This window comes from Manis pentadactyla, chromosome 9 (assembly GCF_030020395.1).
Source record: "Manis pentadactyla isolate mManPen7 chromosome 9, mManPen7.hap1, whole genome shotgun sequence".
NCBI classification, from domain to species: Eukaryota; Metazoa; Chordata; class Mammalia; order Pholidota; family Manidae; genus Manis; species Manis pentadactyla.
Genome location: NC_080027.1, coordinates 93,676,713 through 93,692,501, shown reverse-complemented (window position 1 = coordinate 93,692,501; position 15,789 = coordinate 93,676,713). Strand labels below are relative to the sequence as shown.

At 57.0% G+C, this 15,789-nt stretch overlaps 1 protein-coding gene across 3 annotated transcripts in view; it reads left to right on the top strand.

The window, feature by feature from the left end:
- CAPN2 (calpain 2) overlaps window positions 1-15,789 on the top strand; it is a 35,195-nt gene that overhangs the window by 13,109 nt on the left and 6,297 nt on the right. Inside the window, exons 3-15 of one of the 3 annotated variants that reach the window (XM_036925463.2) lie at window positions 2,408-2,526; window positions 3,111-3,244; window positions 4,191-4,359; window positions 5,362-5,445; window positions 6,372-6,457; window positions 7,178-7,252; window positions 7,905-8,065; window positions 9,656-9,825; window positions 10,917-10,928; window positions 11,452-11,663; window positions 13,036-13,072; window positions 13,820-13,885; window positions 14,934-14,991. In XM_036925463.2, coding sequence (XP_036781358.2) covers window positions 2,408-2,526; window positions 3,111-3,244; window positions 4,191-4,359; window positions 5,362-5,445; window positions 6,372-6,457; window positions 7,178-7,252; window positions 7,905-8,065; window positions 9,656-9,825; window positions 10,917-10,928; window positions 11,452-11,663; window positions 13,036-13,072; window positions 13,820-13,885; window positions 14,934-14,991 — 1,383 coding nt within the window. The remainder of the gene's footprint in view (window positions 1-2,407; window positions 2,527-3,110; window positions 3,245-4,190; window positions 4,360-5,361; window positions 5,446-6,371; window positions 6,458-7,177; window positions 7,253-7,904; window positions 8,066-9,655; window positions 9,826-10,916; window positions 10,929-11,451; window positions 11,664-13,035; window positions 13,073-13,819; window positions 13,886-14,933; window positions 14,992-15,789) is intronic. The other 2 variants (XM_036926217.2, XM_057507824.1) reach the window with 2 other exon arrangements.

Genomic DNA, 15,789 nt, shown 5'->3' with positions numbered 1-15,789 from the left:
CAGAGCCAGAAGTAGCAGTGTTGCAGCCACGTCCCACCTGCACAGTGGGCCCCAGGTGGCTGCAGCCAGTGGACAGAGCTGACCTTAGGACACCACACAGCCCAGGAACACAGCTCTGGAAATATACTGACGTGCATGAATGTGTCTTTTTAGAAGAGGGCTCTGGAGCTTAAAAAGGAGCCATTTAAAAAAAAAAAAAGGAGCCATTTATAAGCCTGCTTGGGCTGCTGTGCCCTCTTGGTGGTGTGGGCCTGAGTGCCTGCGGAGAGCGGCCGAGTGTGCCTGGTGAGGGAGGGCAGGGCAGCCCACTGGAGTCAGTCAACTTTCACTGAGGTGGGAAGGTGAGGCAGTAGGGCTTCAGGATCCAACAGACAGCCCCAACTGCCTTTCCCAAGTGAATTGGAAGGAGGGGGTAGTTTGCACTTGGAGGGGATTCCCCTGAGGCCAGGAGCTTATGGGATCTCAGCAGGTGTGGGGGCAGAGCATGTCACTAAACAGTCCGGAACAGGTGACTAAGTCATCCCGTAAGTACCTGCCAGAGGCACAGAAGCAGTAAAGCTGCTGTGGGAAGACCCCCGCTGAGGCATGCCTGAGAGTGGTTGCCAGGCAGCAGGCAAGGGGAGGCAGGCGGCCTGGCTCCCGAGGGACCCAGGGCAGAGCCCTCCCGGGTTTGAGTAAATGCGTTTGTGTCTGCAGCCTCATCTGCACCTGGTCCCCTGCCTTCATCTGCTCATTATGTGGACCCCCAACTTCTGAAGAGTTTATAGAGGCCCTAGATGGTGAGACAGGCCCCATGGACACTGGGGGGCCACATGCCTCCCTACCCACACTCTGTTCTCCTCCCCACATGAGCTGCCACCTGGGCAGGCCCCACCAGGCAGGACAGCACACGTGGCCAGCAAGGCACACAACCTGTCCTCAGGTGAGACTGTCTCTTGCTGCACTTGTCTCCCCTGTAAAGTGAGAAGATAAACAGCACTTGGAGACACCATACTAATGCCTTACCCAATTTCTCCTGTTTAGTTCTCCACCCCAAAGCAGTTCACCATTAAACCCACTCCTTATACAGGGCTGCTGAGGTCCTGGCTCCAGTGTTCCTTAACCTTCAGGGGTGGGGGTGGCAGAGAAACCTGACTCCTTAGCCCAGAAAAACACAGTCAATGTGTTTTTACCAAACATTTAGGCCCAGCTCTCTGAATCTGGGCCACGGACCCCTGTGTTCATGCCCCATCTTCCTGGGGATGTCTTCCCCTCTTCCACAGCTGAGAAAACATAGGGTCAGGGAAACTAAGACATGTCTACATTCACAGTCAGAAGCAGGATTAGGTTTCAACTTGGGTCTCAACACGAGTCCAGGCTCATTCCCACCCACCCTGGGTGGGCCCCCAGTCCATCAAGGAGTGCTTCCCTTATGACTGAAGGCCCGGTGTGGCTGTGGGGGCCCAAGGGGCCAATTGCTCTGTGCCTGGTGCCTCACCCACTGGCACCCTTGGTGAGCAAGCTCATTCCCTCCACTCCAGCCCCTCCACCTTCCATGGACCTAAAGTCCCCAGCCTCTGGCTCTCGTTCTTGGTGTGCAGAAGCCTGCAGGTTCCTGCACCTCCCTGTAGCTCTGGTAGATGACTGTCCAGGGCTCTCCAGGCCAGATGGCACTCTTGGACAAGTCAGTTAATACGGGGAGCGGCTGCAGGACAGACCACACCAGCCAAGGTCTTGAACTACATTGGATGTAAACAGCCTTCTGTAACCAGAGCTCAGAGCCTCACCAGCCCCTCCCTGAAGAGCAGGGGGCAGTTGTCAGGATTCTAGGCATGGGAGTGAGTGGGTCATGTGCAGGTGCCACACAGTCAAGAACCCAGCTCTGCTGAGCTCACCAAGGTGGGGCAGGGGCAAAATGCCTTGATCTCATTCTCCCTTCTGCTCTCTGGGGCAGCCACTGGTCAGACCCCAGCAGCAGCCAGAGGCCCTGGGAGCCCCATGGTTCTGTGGCTGGGCTCCACTCTGGGACAGAGCGGGTGGAGAAGGGCACTGCCTGAATGTGGAGAAGCAGCCAGGGCTTTGGGGACCCACCTTCAGCTGACCACAGTCAGGCCCTGAGGCCCCCAAGATAGCTCTTTCTGGTCTGAGTTAACTGGAGCAAGTAAAGGTAACAGGTAGCCAGTCAGGCTTATAGCTGGGCAGAAGGGCTAGGCACGTCACACTCCCATCTTCCACCAATGGCCGTCACAGCCAAAGCATTTCCCTTCAAGCATTGCCTGACTGCCTGCCCGCCATCACAGGAGTGCTGTGTGGACATCCTGCCTTCCCCTGGCACGCCTTAGGCAGTGCGCTCCCAGAGTGGGGGGAGGTGTGGCGCACCCTCCTGCACTGAGGCGCTCTGAGGGAGCTCCTTGCGCTGTGTTCACAGGTGACTGCTGGCTGCTGGCAGCCATCGCCTCCCTCACCTTAAATGAAGAGATCCTGGCTCGAGTTGTCCCCCTAAACCAGAGCTTTCAGGAGGACTATGCAGGAATCTTCCACTTCCAGGTAACTGGTGGGTAGCTCTCCTCAACAGGCCTGGGGGCCAGGAATTGGTTCCAGGGGCTGAGAACAGGTCCTGGGTGCCAGGAGTGGGCCCCAGGGGCTGGGTGCAGGTGCTCTGCTTGGCTGAGGTCATTAGGCCCTGCTGTCGCAGACTAGGACCAGTTCTGTGGCAGGGACACTGAAGATAGCAGGACACTGACGTGGGGCCCTGCGAGGGTAGCAGTAGGAGGCAGAGTGGGGCATACAGGAAGTAATCCCTAAGTCTTACAGAAGTTGATTGTTTGGGATCTGAGACAAATGTCGTAGCGTGGCTCACGTGCTGGTAAATGAGAAATAGTGTTTTGAAAATCATAAGGCACAGAGTGGAATGCTAGAGAGGTGGGTGTGGACTTGAGAGGAAAGACACAGGCTGTCGTCAGCTCCCCAGTGAGGACTTGCCTGCAGGAGGAGAGTTAGAGGCAGCGTCTCCTGCAGGAAGGGGCACAGAGCCTGCTCCCAGGGCTCAGGGCAGGAAGGATCCAGGTGTGGCTGGGGCTCGGGTCCTCCTCCAGCCCACCCATGCCACCCCTTCCCACCCTTCTCCCCAGTTCTGGCAGTATGGCGAGTGGCTGGAGGTGGTGGTGGATGACCGGCTGCCCACCAAGAATGGGGAGCTGCTCTTTGTGCACTCGGCTGAGGGCAGTGAGTTCTGGAGCGCGCTGCTGGAGAAGGCCTATGCCAAGTAAGTGGTTGTGACCTTCCCTGGGCAGCCTTCCCCCAGCAGCCCCCGACACTGGGAAGAACAGGAGTCATTCAAGGACTACTTGAGCAGAAATCCTGTTCTGCTTCGGCCAAAACTGGGCCCTGAATTCAAGGAGATGGTGCATGCAGGGTGCCTGGCCATGCTACGCCCTGGTCAATGGCTGCAATAGCTGTCTGTGTCCAGGTGCACAGGAACTGATCATGCTGGGCTTGGGAAGGACCTCTGGTTTCCCGGCAGGGCATGTCACGTTTTTTTCAGCTAAATACAGAAAAGAGTTTTTGCCAGTGGGCACAACTACCCGTTGCAGAGGCATGAGGATTGTGGGCATGTGCCCAGAACATGTGGTGTCAGTCGGAAGTGGTGCTCCATGTCCCTTCCAGCTGCCTCCCACCCATGCTGCCTGGACTCCCAGCATCAGAGTGATGGGACCGGATCTACCGCCCTTCTATTCCGTAAAGTGCCTGCGAGCAAGAGGGCTAGGGGTCTCCTACCCAGGTGTGAGGATGAGGGCTTGAGAGCTCTTGAGTCCCTTGCTTAGAGTAGAGCAAGAGAAGCCACAGGAGGCCGGGCCAGCCAGTTGCAGCCCCTCCTACTGCCCACTGTGCAGGGACCCTGCTTTCATTAATTGTCAGCTCTTTTAAAGCATAAATGCCAAGCAGCCAGGCTTCCAATCAGGATGTAGAGTCAGGATGTGGCGCCAAACTAGAAAATCAGCCAGGACTTTCTTATCTAAGGCTCTACGGGTCTTTGAGAACTGCAGAGTACCAGAGGAAGGTACCTGTGGAGGAGTGAGTTGGAAGCTGCCCTTAGGCACCCGAGTTGGAGCTAAGGCCAAGGGGAACGTGCACAGGGGCCCCGGGAGCATCCCCCGGGGAGCACGGGGCACTGAGAAGCCTCAGTGTGGGCAGCGTGTCCCCATCCCTAGGATCAACGGGTGTTATGAAGCACTCTCCGGGGGTGCCACCACCGAGGGCTTTGAGGACTTCACCGGAGGCATTGCTGAGTGGTATGAGCTGAGAAAGGCCCCTCCCAACCTGTTCCAGATCATCCAGAAGGCCCTGCAGAAAGGCTCTCTCCTGGGCTGCTCCATTGACGTGAGTCCTGGCCCCCTCCCAGACCCACCCTGTCAGCTGCAGCTGAGGCGAGCTGAGTCCCCAGGCGCCCAAAGAAACCCATGGTCCTCATTTACCTGATCCGCCATCCTTTGTCTACCATATGACACATCACCCAGAGACTGGGGGCAGCGAGGCACAGCCAGGCTGTCTGATTGCAGTGGCCAGGCCGTGACGCCTGCTTGCTTACCACCCTCCACCTCCTACAAGTCACCACAGCAGCCCTGGTCCCTTGAGAGCCCCTGCCCTCTGCTGGTCCCAAGGGAGAGATCTCTGCAGACACCTCCCGGTCAGCAGGGCCTGTGCGGAGCCCAGCTGCCTCCCCCTGCAGGGCTAATGGCAGAAAGCCGCTGGAAAGCACTGAGCTGAACTGGCAGCCTCGCCAGAGGAAGGGAGGTGGGCACCAGGTCCTGTCCCCACAGAGCCTGTGCACCAGCTCCTGGGCCCTGTCCCATCTGGGACCTGGTCCCTCTGGGCAGAGCTAAGAACCTGGCTCCTGTCATGAGTCTCTAACTCCAGGCCAGGATTCCTAGCCACCTCCTGCAGACCACGCTGAGGCAAAAGACCCTTCCTCCTGCAAGCCTTCTTCCCATTCATCAAGACAAAAATAACCTGCATCAGAGTAGGTGTGGCGTTGAGGAAGTTCTGATAGAACAGAAGCAAATTCCAAAGGCAGGCTGGAAACAAAACTGTCCTGGTGTGAACTGTGCAGCCAGCTGGGCCAAACCAGTTTTCAGGGGACTTGATGCATCTGGGCCACCCCATGCTGTCACAGTGTCCATCTGAACCCACCAGCCACCCTGTGGTATGCCCTTCCCACCCTGCAGTGTCCCCTCCCACCCTGGGGTGTCCCCTCCTGCCCCGCAGTGCACCTTTCCCACCCCTGGCAGCCTACAGAGGCCCTCCAGGTGCAGGGCAGCTCTGTGTCCTCCTGCCGGGTGGAGACTGGAACCGGAGGGCAGGCCACTGATTCTCCATCCCCAGATCACCAGTGCTGCTGACTCGGAGGCTGTCACCTTCCAGAAGCTGGTGAAGGGGCACGCATACTCGGTCACCGGCGCTGAGGAGGTAACGCCCAGAGGGGTCTCCAGGGGTCCTTCTCTCCCCACTATGGTGGCCGAAAGCATGCTCTTGCCTGATTGCCCAGGGTGGCTCAGATCCCACAGTTGGTGCCAGTGGCCTTGTGTTCCTGAGCCCCCGTGGGATGGGGTGCAGCCCCATCTGGAGCCACTGCCCTCTGGTGGCTGTGGCCCAGCCTGGGTGCTGTGGTCTTCTCGGCTTTAGGTTTACCATGCTCTTCTGCACCAGCAAAAAATAGTGAAGTGATGCTGCATCTGTACAGTTTTACACATGTTCATACTTGGTGCACAAAGGCATCGATCGGTGCCCAGCATGGAGCTCAGCCTGTCTGCCCCATGCCTGAGGTGCGGTGTGGGCAGGCTGCTTATACTCTCTGCCCCTTAGGTTCCTCATATTTAAATTAGAAACAATGGCACTATCAGCTGTAGGGCTGTCACGGTGATTCAGACAAGTTACTTGTGTGTTCAGGCTGTGCCTGACCCTTGACGCAGCCATTTACATGGACGCCTCAGGACAGCTGCTCTGGTCATCACCACAGATGTTAGTGGGCAGCTCGAGCTCCCTTAAGCACAAAGCTACAACAGCCCCAACTAGACCCCAGTCTCTGACATGGCCAGTGTCTTTTTATTTTAACCTTGAACTTTTTTAATGCTCCCCCAACGTACATCTTCTTTTGAAAGATTTCAAGTCTACAGAAAAGCCAGGGCGTCTCTCCTCAGCCCCACAGAGAGGCTTCCGAGCCTGGGCCTCCAAGGCTGCTCCTGAGGGCTCTCCGCTGGGCAGCCAGTTCCCTGGCGTGTTCCTCTGGTGTGGACCCAGCCCCCTAGGCTCGCGGAGGAGGTTGGGCCCAAGACCCTCCAGGCCTGGCTTGACCCTGACCTCCCCCTCCTATCCTCTGTCCAACCCTCCATCAGGTTGAAAGTAGAGGAAGCCTGCAGAAGCTGGTCCGCATCCGGAATCCCTGGGGAGAGGTGGAGTGGACCGGGAGATGGAATGACAGGTGAGGAGGATCAGGCCCCTGGAGAGATGGAGAGGGGACAAGGCCCTGGGAGGACAGGGCTCAGCGAGAGGAGCCCGTGGGCTGGTGGCCCCTGGAGACTTTCACCCTGGGGCTCCTGTGAGCTCTCTCCCTCCATCACCGAGCTAAGCTCGGAGCCACCCTTCCATGGGGCCTTCAGGGGAAAAGTTCATCCCTCTCCCCACAAGCACTTGTTCTGCTCCAAGGATGTAAACTTCCCAAGACCAGATCAAATCCCTCCACTGACCCCGGAGCATCCTGTGGGCCTGAACCCCTCAACCTTTGGGTAAAGCCCCCTAGGAGTCCCTCTCATGTTCTTCTGCTCCCACAGCCCACCCTCTGCAGCTCTTCTACCTCCTTCCTTCCAGGCAGGGGGCACCAGCAGGGGCCTCCAGGTCAGCTGGCAAATGCCAAGATGAGCTCCTCATCACATTTTCAGTTGCCCCTTAAACAAGCTCATCCCAGTGCAGCTGCTGACACTACCCCATCTCTGAGGAGCTGCATCCCTCCTGGCCACCATCTTCCAGGATAACATGCCCTCGTACCTGCTCCCCTACAGCTCTTAGCCACCTGGGCATCACTTCCCTCCCTTGCTGGGGTCCAGCCCTTGGAGGCGAGAGAGCATGTCCTACCCTCGGGGAGCCTTGAGGAGAGGTCCTTGCCCTGCGCTGGCTTCTCACACCTGTCCCATTGGTTTTCCAGCTGCCCAAACTGGAACACCATCGACCCAGAGGTGAGGGAGAGGCTGACCAGGCGGCACGAGGATGGGGAGTTCTGGTGAGATTCCTGGAGGCTTCGGGGAAGGTGTCCGCCTGGTGGCCCTCACTAGACAACTAGTACAGTCATCCCGCCGAGGGCAAGGGGCATGGGATCCGGGTTTTGTTCTTTTCAATTTGCTCTAAGACCCTGAACAAAAAACTCTTAAGCCTCTTTGATTTATATTATTTGTACACCTCAGCAATGAGTGTAAAAGCTGAGAAGCTGAGCTGCTTCACAGGGAAGGCTAAGGGGACCTGTGACACTCAGAGCGCAAGAGGAAGGGAAGGTGGGCCTTTCTCCCAACATGCCCCGGATTCATCCCAGCACCTTAGAGAGCATTGATCCTTAAGCAGCAGTGGCCCCCCACATGTGCATCTGCCACTGAGACCACCCACGTCTGACGCAGTGTGCAGTCCACCAAATGCATGCCCATGTGGTGGCTTCCTGGCACCCAGGTCCCGTTCTGACAGATGAGCACTCCCAGCTTCAGGGATTTGACTGGCTCTGCACCCAGGTGGAAAGTGGCAGTGCCAGGATGGGAACCTGCACCTCTGGCTGCTGACCTACAACTGCAGCCCGAGGCGCTGGCTCCTGGCTCCTGGCTCCTGGTCTGACCGTGGTGGAAGGTCCCCTTGTCCACCTGGATGCCTGTGTCCCTGCATCCCGGCAGGATGTCTTTTAGTGACTTCCTGCGGCACTATTCCCGCCTGGAGATCTGCAACCTGACCCCGGACACCCTTACCAGCGACTCCTACAAGAAGTGGAAGCTGACCAAGATGGATGGGAGCTGGAGGCGGGGCTCCACTGCAGGAGGCTGCAGGAACTACCCTAGTGAGGCTCCCCTCCCTGCAGCTCCATCCCAACACCTTTCTGTCTGCTTAGCCCTGCTCTGGGCTGGCTGCCTTCCTGCCAGCAGAACCCAAGACAGGTTGCCCTGTGCTGCCCTCCCTGGCATGCTGCCCTGCACCACAAGCACAGAGGCCATGCCCAGCCCAGCAGCCTGGCCCACAGCAGAGCCTGATCCCCAGCCTGGTCCCCTCCCTGCATATCCAGACCCACCTGTGGTGCAGCACCCTCTGCACCCAGTTCACTTGGCGGATGTCAGTAGGGCCTTGCTCAGATGGGGGTGAGGATGCTTCCTCTGGCTTGTCCCTGATGCCCCTTCCCTGCCTCAATGACTCAGCCCTCCCCTCCCTCAGAAATTGTCAGTCACAATGACCTGCTGATTATGGAGCCCATGTCAGGTGCTGGGAACTGTGCTAAGTGTTTATATATGTTATTCCATTTAATATTCACAGAAAACTTCTGAGGCAACACTTTATATAATCACCTCCATCTTTAAGATGAGGGGACTAAGGCTTGTAGAGTTAAGTGACTTGCCCAGGGCCGCACAACCCAGTAAGGTTAGAACCCAGGCAGCCACTCTAAGTGCTGTGGTGGCAAGTCACGGTCATATACTGACTCTGTCACAGATGAGGAAACTGAGGCTTCAAGTGGCATACCTGGGTCAGCAAGTGGTCAGACTGGGGCTTCCTGATCCATATCTCTAGCTCTGACACTTTTAATCCTTCACCTTAAGTATGCAGCCACCAAGTGGCAGTTTCAGAGGTGCTGGGAAGGTCCTCTGCCCCAGATACGAATCTTTCTCCCACCCAGTAAGTAGATCAGGGGTTGGCAGAACCTCTCTAAGAACAAGAGAGTAAACACATTCAGCTTTGTGGGTCAGTCTCTGCAACTACTCAACTCCTGCTGTAGCCTGAAGGAGGTCGGCCTTAAAAGCAGATGGGCATGGCTGTGTCCCAATAAAACTTTATTTGCAAAACAAGTGGCTCACAGCCCACAGCCCGGGTCTGCCAGCCCCTGCACCAGATGATGCCTGTATTTACACAGTCAGAATCTTATCCCATTAGGTAAAGAAGGCAGTCGGCATAATTACACTCAAACAGGACTGGATCTCAGATCCTTCCTGTAAAGATTTTGAAAATGAGGAGGGTAGAGACACCATGGGAGTGGGCAGGGAAAGGGGTCACAGAACAAGAACCAAAGTCATGCACAAGGCATCCTGGTATCTGGCTCACTGAGGTTGTGGGAGCCTCAGGCAGACCAGCCGGCCCCAGGTGGGATGTCACTGTTCTGACTACCCTGTGCAAGGTGACAACAGTCCTGAGGCAAGCCAGCCAGAGTCCGAGTGCCAGTGGTCCTCACTTAAGTCCCATGAGAGTCTGGTGTGCAGGCGTCCTCTGCGCCTCTGTGGACCCCACCCAAGGGGCTGTGCTCTAGTCCGGTCATGACCGGTTCTGCCCAGGCCTGCTGAGTCTCTCCCCTTCACACCCCTGTGGCTTCAGAGCTGCAGAGCCTCCCCCACTCACACTGCTCAGGCCAGGCCCCTGCACAGTGGCTGACCCGCTCTCTCTGCCCCAGATACTTTCTGGATGAACCCTCAGTACCTGGTCAAGCTGGAGGAGGAGGACGAGGACCAGGAGGATGGTGAGAGTGGCTGCACATTCCTGGTGGGCCTCATCCAGAAGCACCGGCGACGGCAGAGGAAGATGGGCGAAGACATGCACACCATCGGCTTCGGCATCTATGAGGTACGAGCAGGGCAACCCCGGAGGCAGCACCAGAGATGGGACCCCAGACGGGGAGCTTGGCCAGAGGCCTGGCCAGTCCTGGGAGTTCCCTGCAGCAGGTCTGAGGACAGTATCCTGCCCTTGGTGAGGGCGGAGCTGAGCTGGCGGCCCCTCGGGGGAGGGAGCAAAGCACAGGTTGGCACAGCTGTCACTGCTCACACCCATGCTGGCCGACTGGACCCTGGTCCCCACTCGGACACTCACTGTCCACATGGCCTTCAAGTCTGCACCAGCAAAGAACAGCCCAGCTTAGCCTGGGTCAGCAAGGTCAGACGGCAGCCACCTATTGCCTCCTGTCCATGCTGGGCTGGGCCAGAGGACTGACCCAATGTGCTGTAAACCGGGGCTCCCACCTCCCCGCACGCCACCTTCCCAGCACTCCATTGGAAAAACACACCGTGTCTGGCCAGCCCTGCTGCTCACCACTGGCCACGTGGCCACCCCAGGCAGTCACCCATCTGCCTGCTTATACACCAGACTAGGCAAACACTGTCAGTCCAGAAAATGTGAAGAATTCGAAGTCCCTGGGTATCTAAATAGGAGTTGGGGGCTTCAAGCCTGAGAATAACTGTAGGAAATGCAGACTGACTTGTGACATGGCCCCGCCCCATGGGGAGGATTGGCTGACCATTTGGTCCAATTTTAGAGATAAGGAAACTGAGGCCATACAGAGGAAGTGACTTGCCAAAGGACATCAGCCTGAGGCTGATGAGCCTGGACCTGGGCCCGTGGCTCCCGCTTAGAGGGCACCACATGGCCTGTGGGAGGTGGCGTGTGGGCCGTGCCATAGCCGGCTAGTGACCTCAGACCATCCACCCCACTGCTCCATGCCTTAGTTTTATGGTCTATAAATCAGGGGTGGTGGTAAGGGCTGTCCAAGTGACTGTCGGTCATAAGATCTTCATGTGGAAAGCTGCTACTAGGCTGCTCATTGCTAAGCTACAGAGCAAGAGGGCAGCAAAGGAGACCATCACAGTGATGGCATTTCTGTCCCACAGTCTATGCAGCTTTCCCAGAATCTGAATTAAGCCCGTTCTCCTTTATCTCTGCAGGTTCCAGAGGAGGTGCGTCTGGCAGACATCAGCCCCAGGCCCTGGGACTCAGGGTGACCCAGTAGAAGTCCTAGACCACTGGCTCAGGGATCTGCTGAGCTTGAGCAGGGGCTGTGGCAAGAACCACAGCCCCCGGTGAGGGTGCTCGCACCCTGGTCCTGGTCTAAGCTCAGGCCGGTCCGAGCCCAGACATGGCATGTGGGGGTCCCCGCGCCCGTCACAGCCTATGCTGGGTAATCTGTCTGGGTGACGTGTGGCCCTGCGGCCACAGGAGTTTCTTCAAGGAGCCCTGTAGTGCTCATACAACAGACCTGAAGGGAGGCATGGCCCATGGGCCACATGGAAAGAGGCTCGGACCCCGTTCCCAGCTCTGCAGGGTGCGTGGGGCCCTGGGCAGGTGTGGGGGCATCCTTGGCATCGTTTCTGGTAGAAAAGTTTACTTATGTCAAGGGACTCGCCTTGTGGCTTGAGCGAAAATGACATGGACTCAGGGCCCTTCCTGCCCACCACCCCCTTGTTTCTGGTTATTCATCAGATGACCAGCCAGACCAGCGTCCACCTCAGCAAGAACTTCTTCCTGACACACAGAGCCAGGGAGCGGTCGGACACCTTCATCAACCTGCGTGAGGTGCTCAACCGCTTCAAGCTCCCTCCGGGGGAGTACATTCTGGTTCCCTCCACCTTCGAGCCCAACAAGGATGGAGATTTCTGCATCCGGGTCTTCTCTGAAAAGAAGGCCGACTACCAGTAAGTCACGGCCCTTCCCTCTCCACCCGCCACTCCCACCAGCTCTCCAGGGCCCTTTCCTCCTGAGCCACTCTTCTGCTTCAAAGGCTGAGTGTGGGGCCTGATGTGTCGAAGGACTTTTAGCTTGCACTCAAGTACACAAAGAAGTAGCCACTCGGGGTACTTTTATTAGCGAAGGGTGGCTGTAGAGCAGGTGGCAGTCTAATTTCGGGGTTGAGTCTGTGAGGCCACACTGGCATCTCCAGTTCAACACCGGGTGTTGGACTGACTGTGAACCCAGTCCATCATTTGCGAAAAGTGGGCGGTGCTGGCAAAGTCCCTGCTGCCCCCACCTGCCTGCAGGGCCAAGGTGAGAGGGGCCATCTCGGTGGCCTGGGCCTTGAGGCCCCTGCTACTGTATCCCAGCTCTCTGGGGACCCTTTCCGGCCGCTGCCTCCTCTGTGTCTGTTGAGTCGACTGCATGAGACACCAGCATCCTTGGGCAGCCAAAGTCAAAGATATACTGAAAGGTCTCTGGGGTCTTGGACTGATGGGAGCTGGGGGCCTGCTGGAAAGAGCAGACCAAGGATGGGCTGGAGGGGTGTGGGAAGCAGGGCACATGGCAACTGATGCATCCCCTTTGACCTAGTGCCACCTGCTCAGATCCAAAGGCCCAGCAAAGAGTGAAGGGCTGGCTCAGGTCAGCCACCTGACCTGCAGACTCCTGTAGGGTGAGAGGGCAGTGGGAGGGAGAAGCGGGGCACTACCCATGCGCCAAGACAATACATAGCAGAGAAGTGACTTCCTTGAGAAGACTGGGCTGCTACTGAGCATGGTCACTTCAGCGCAGCCACAGCTCCCCTGCTACTAGCAGGTCCCCCTCTTTGGCTAAAGCTTGGCACAGGGCCCGTGCATGGCAAAAACTGGCCCTGGCTTTGGTGGAAATCCCCACGGGCCTCCAGCTGCCCGCCCTCTCCAACCCAGCAGAAGAAGGGCAGCATGTACATGGCCTGAGCCTTAGTGTGGATAATTCACAATGGCAAAGAGTGTCTCAAATGGAGCTACAAAGCAGCTCCTCGGCCAGGGACTGAGTGGTCCCTACAACCAGTGCCACATGGGAAGGCTGTGTGCAAGGACTGAGACCACACGGAGCCTGGCTCTCCACCCTAGAGGTCCCCACGACCCATGCCATGTGGGAAGGCTGTGCACGTGGACCGAGACCACATGGAGCCTGGCTCTCTGAGTTGTTTTGGCTGTGACCCTCCCCTGGACATTTCTGCTCAGATTTCTGTGATGCAGGGGTCACTGGCACAGAGAAATGCCTGCACTCACTCTAGCTGCAAGTGCTGCTCTGTTGTCTGAGCAGTGATTCCAAGTTTCCTTCTGCTTTCAGAATTGTGGATGATGAGATCGAGGCCGACCTTGAGGAGGTAAATCCTGGGTCCCACCCCCTCCATGGGAGACAGCCCAGGGTGGAGGATCAGGAAGTACCCTGGGGTTTCATGAACCCAGCCCGCCCTGCGCCATGTGGCTGCCCTGTGCCCATGAGGGGCTTAGATCTGCTGGCGGGCATGGGGGACATGCCAGTGCGCTGACCCACGCAAGGTGGATGCCTCATCTGGGCTTCAGTTTGCCCATCTGTAACATCAGAGTGCTGGATGGTGAGACTGGCACAGGTGCCCTGCCATCCCACTCATAACAAACGCAAAGCCAGGGAAGAGGATACCACAGGCAGGAGGGTGCCCTCTGCTACCGCAGATCCGAAATGGCTTGGTGATCACGCCCCACATGGGCCCTGTATCCTCAGTGAGAGCCACAACTCCAGAGGGCCCGTGGGCTGTCTTCACTAGCTACTGTTGAGTCCTAGAACATTCTGGCTAGTCTTCATGCCTCTGAATCCCTTGAGAATAGATCATAAAAGGCCATTTGGGTGCACATCAGAGAAGACACCTATGTGAGGCATTAGACTATAACTTCCACATTTGTATTCCCTACCCTGTTTTTAGTAGGAAAAAAAAATTATTTTTAAATTCTTCCCACTGGGCTTTATCTCGATCCGAGCAACCTTGGGCTCAGACCCACGAGAAGCAGAAGGGGCAGAGAGGTTGCCCACAAGAGACACCTTGCTGTCTGTCTTTGTCCTGACCCATGTTTCTCACTCCGTCCTTGCCTTCCAGATTGACATCAGTGAGGATGACATCGATGATGGATTCCGGAGGCTGTTTGTCCAGTTGGCAGGGGAGGTGGGTGTTCCCAAAATCTCTGGTGTGCACAGTGGTTGATACAAAGGCAGAGATAGTCCACCCTCAGGGGACTCTAATTTAGAGGGGAAGAGGAAACAGTGACAGCAAAGAGGGGGAGGCACAAGGAGCTCGGGTTTCTGCCGCGATACCTGCATCTCAGAGGCCCCGTCCGCGGCAAGGCCTCGTGTTCTGGCTGGTGCTTGGCTGTGGGCTCCCCCTTAGGACTCTCGGCCCCCCTTGGGGCTGATTTCCTTTCTCTGTTCTGCTCTAACTGAGACATGGGCCTCAGCCCCTTCTTGACTTCCACCAAAATATTTTAGGAGAAAGAAGGCTTAAAACTCAAGAATGTGAGCGATTTACAACAGTGTATTAAACTTCCTTGTCTTTAAAAAAATCCCTCTGCCAATTAGGCTTCAGTCTGCCACAAATTATTCAGCTCTTTCTTCCCAACACCCCCAAAAACGCCATCATGTGGCGGAGTCTCCAGTGTCACCACCGGGCTCCCCACCCAAGTGCTGCAGCAGGCACCTGGCTACCTCCACCCTCACCTGGGAATCTGTCATCAGAGACTCATTTCCCTGCAGACTGAGCCACACACTCCCCCACCCACAAGGGGGCAGAAATGCCTATAGTTAGTCTTGGCCTCAAATAACGGGGCCCATCCCCTAGAAGGCAGGACTGAGTAGAGGCCACTGGAGCGCCTCTGAGGAACCTGGCCTGAGGGCCCATAAATTGCTGGCCAGCTGCACAGAGGCTGGATCTGCAGGGAGGGTGCAGTGGGTGGGATGGTGTGAGAACTAAGCCTGAGTTAGACCACGAACGTGGGAGGTGGGCACGCATTTCCATTCTCTACAGCAGAGACCTGATAATGAATTCTGCCCAGAGCATGTTGTACATGAGTGCGGCTGTGTGGCCACACATCTGGGGCCTGGTGGAAATGCACCTGCACAGGCCCAGCCCCTACCTGCCTGCCCTAAAGCAGGGCCTGGCCTGAGCAGGTGCCAGTGCAGCCACCAGGGCCAGCACTGACCTTTGCTTGTGTCCACAGGATGCAGAGATCTCTGCCTTTGAGCTGCAAACCATCCTGAGAAGGGTTCTGGCAAAGCGTGAGTAGCCCCTGCAGAGCCCCATCCTCTGCCCCTACAGACACTAGGGGCATGGGAACCCCAGCACTCCCCTGTGGTGGCTGCCGTGGCTGAGCCAGCCCCGCCTGCTCCACAGAAGTTCCCCAGCCAGAGAACTAGAAGGAGGGGTCTGCATGACTTAATTAAAAAAAAAGTTTCCAGGGTTAGTCACATCCAGTTTCCACCCCCTATTGGCTCTGCGGTCTAAACCTAGGCCCATGGCCTCTGACTCCTGCTTCCTTATCTGCAAAGTGGGCACATGATGCTCACCTTTCAAGTGGCTGACCTAACTGGGGAAACACGCAGGAGCTGCCTACACCAGGCCTGTGATTCAGCACCTCTGGCTCTTAGGAGACTGGTGAGAGGAGCTGAGTCAGGCCCAGACACGAGGGCCCAAAAGTACTTGAGTCCCTGTACTCCTGGCGGCGTTTTGTGGGGTTGTCATCTCCCCAGTTCCCTGAAACAGGAAGTGGGTGGATGGGTGCTCACTCTAGGGGGTGGCGAGCAAAGTCTTGTCACTCAGACATGTTTGAATGAGCCTCATGTGACCACAGTTCTACTCGGAGCCATGTCACTTCTCTTGAATAACATGCTAGGCAAGTGGCTGCTCTCCCCCAGGCTGTGGGGCTCCACAAGGAGTGAACGGGAGGGACTGAGAGGGAGGAACAGGGTGCCTGGGCCTGACTCAGCTCCTCCATCTCATACAGCCTCATTGTTTGTCCACAGATGAGAGGTGGGAGGGTCCTCCGGGAGAGTGGCTTGCCTCACCCATGCCTTTGA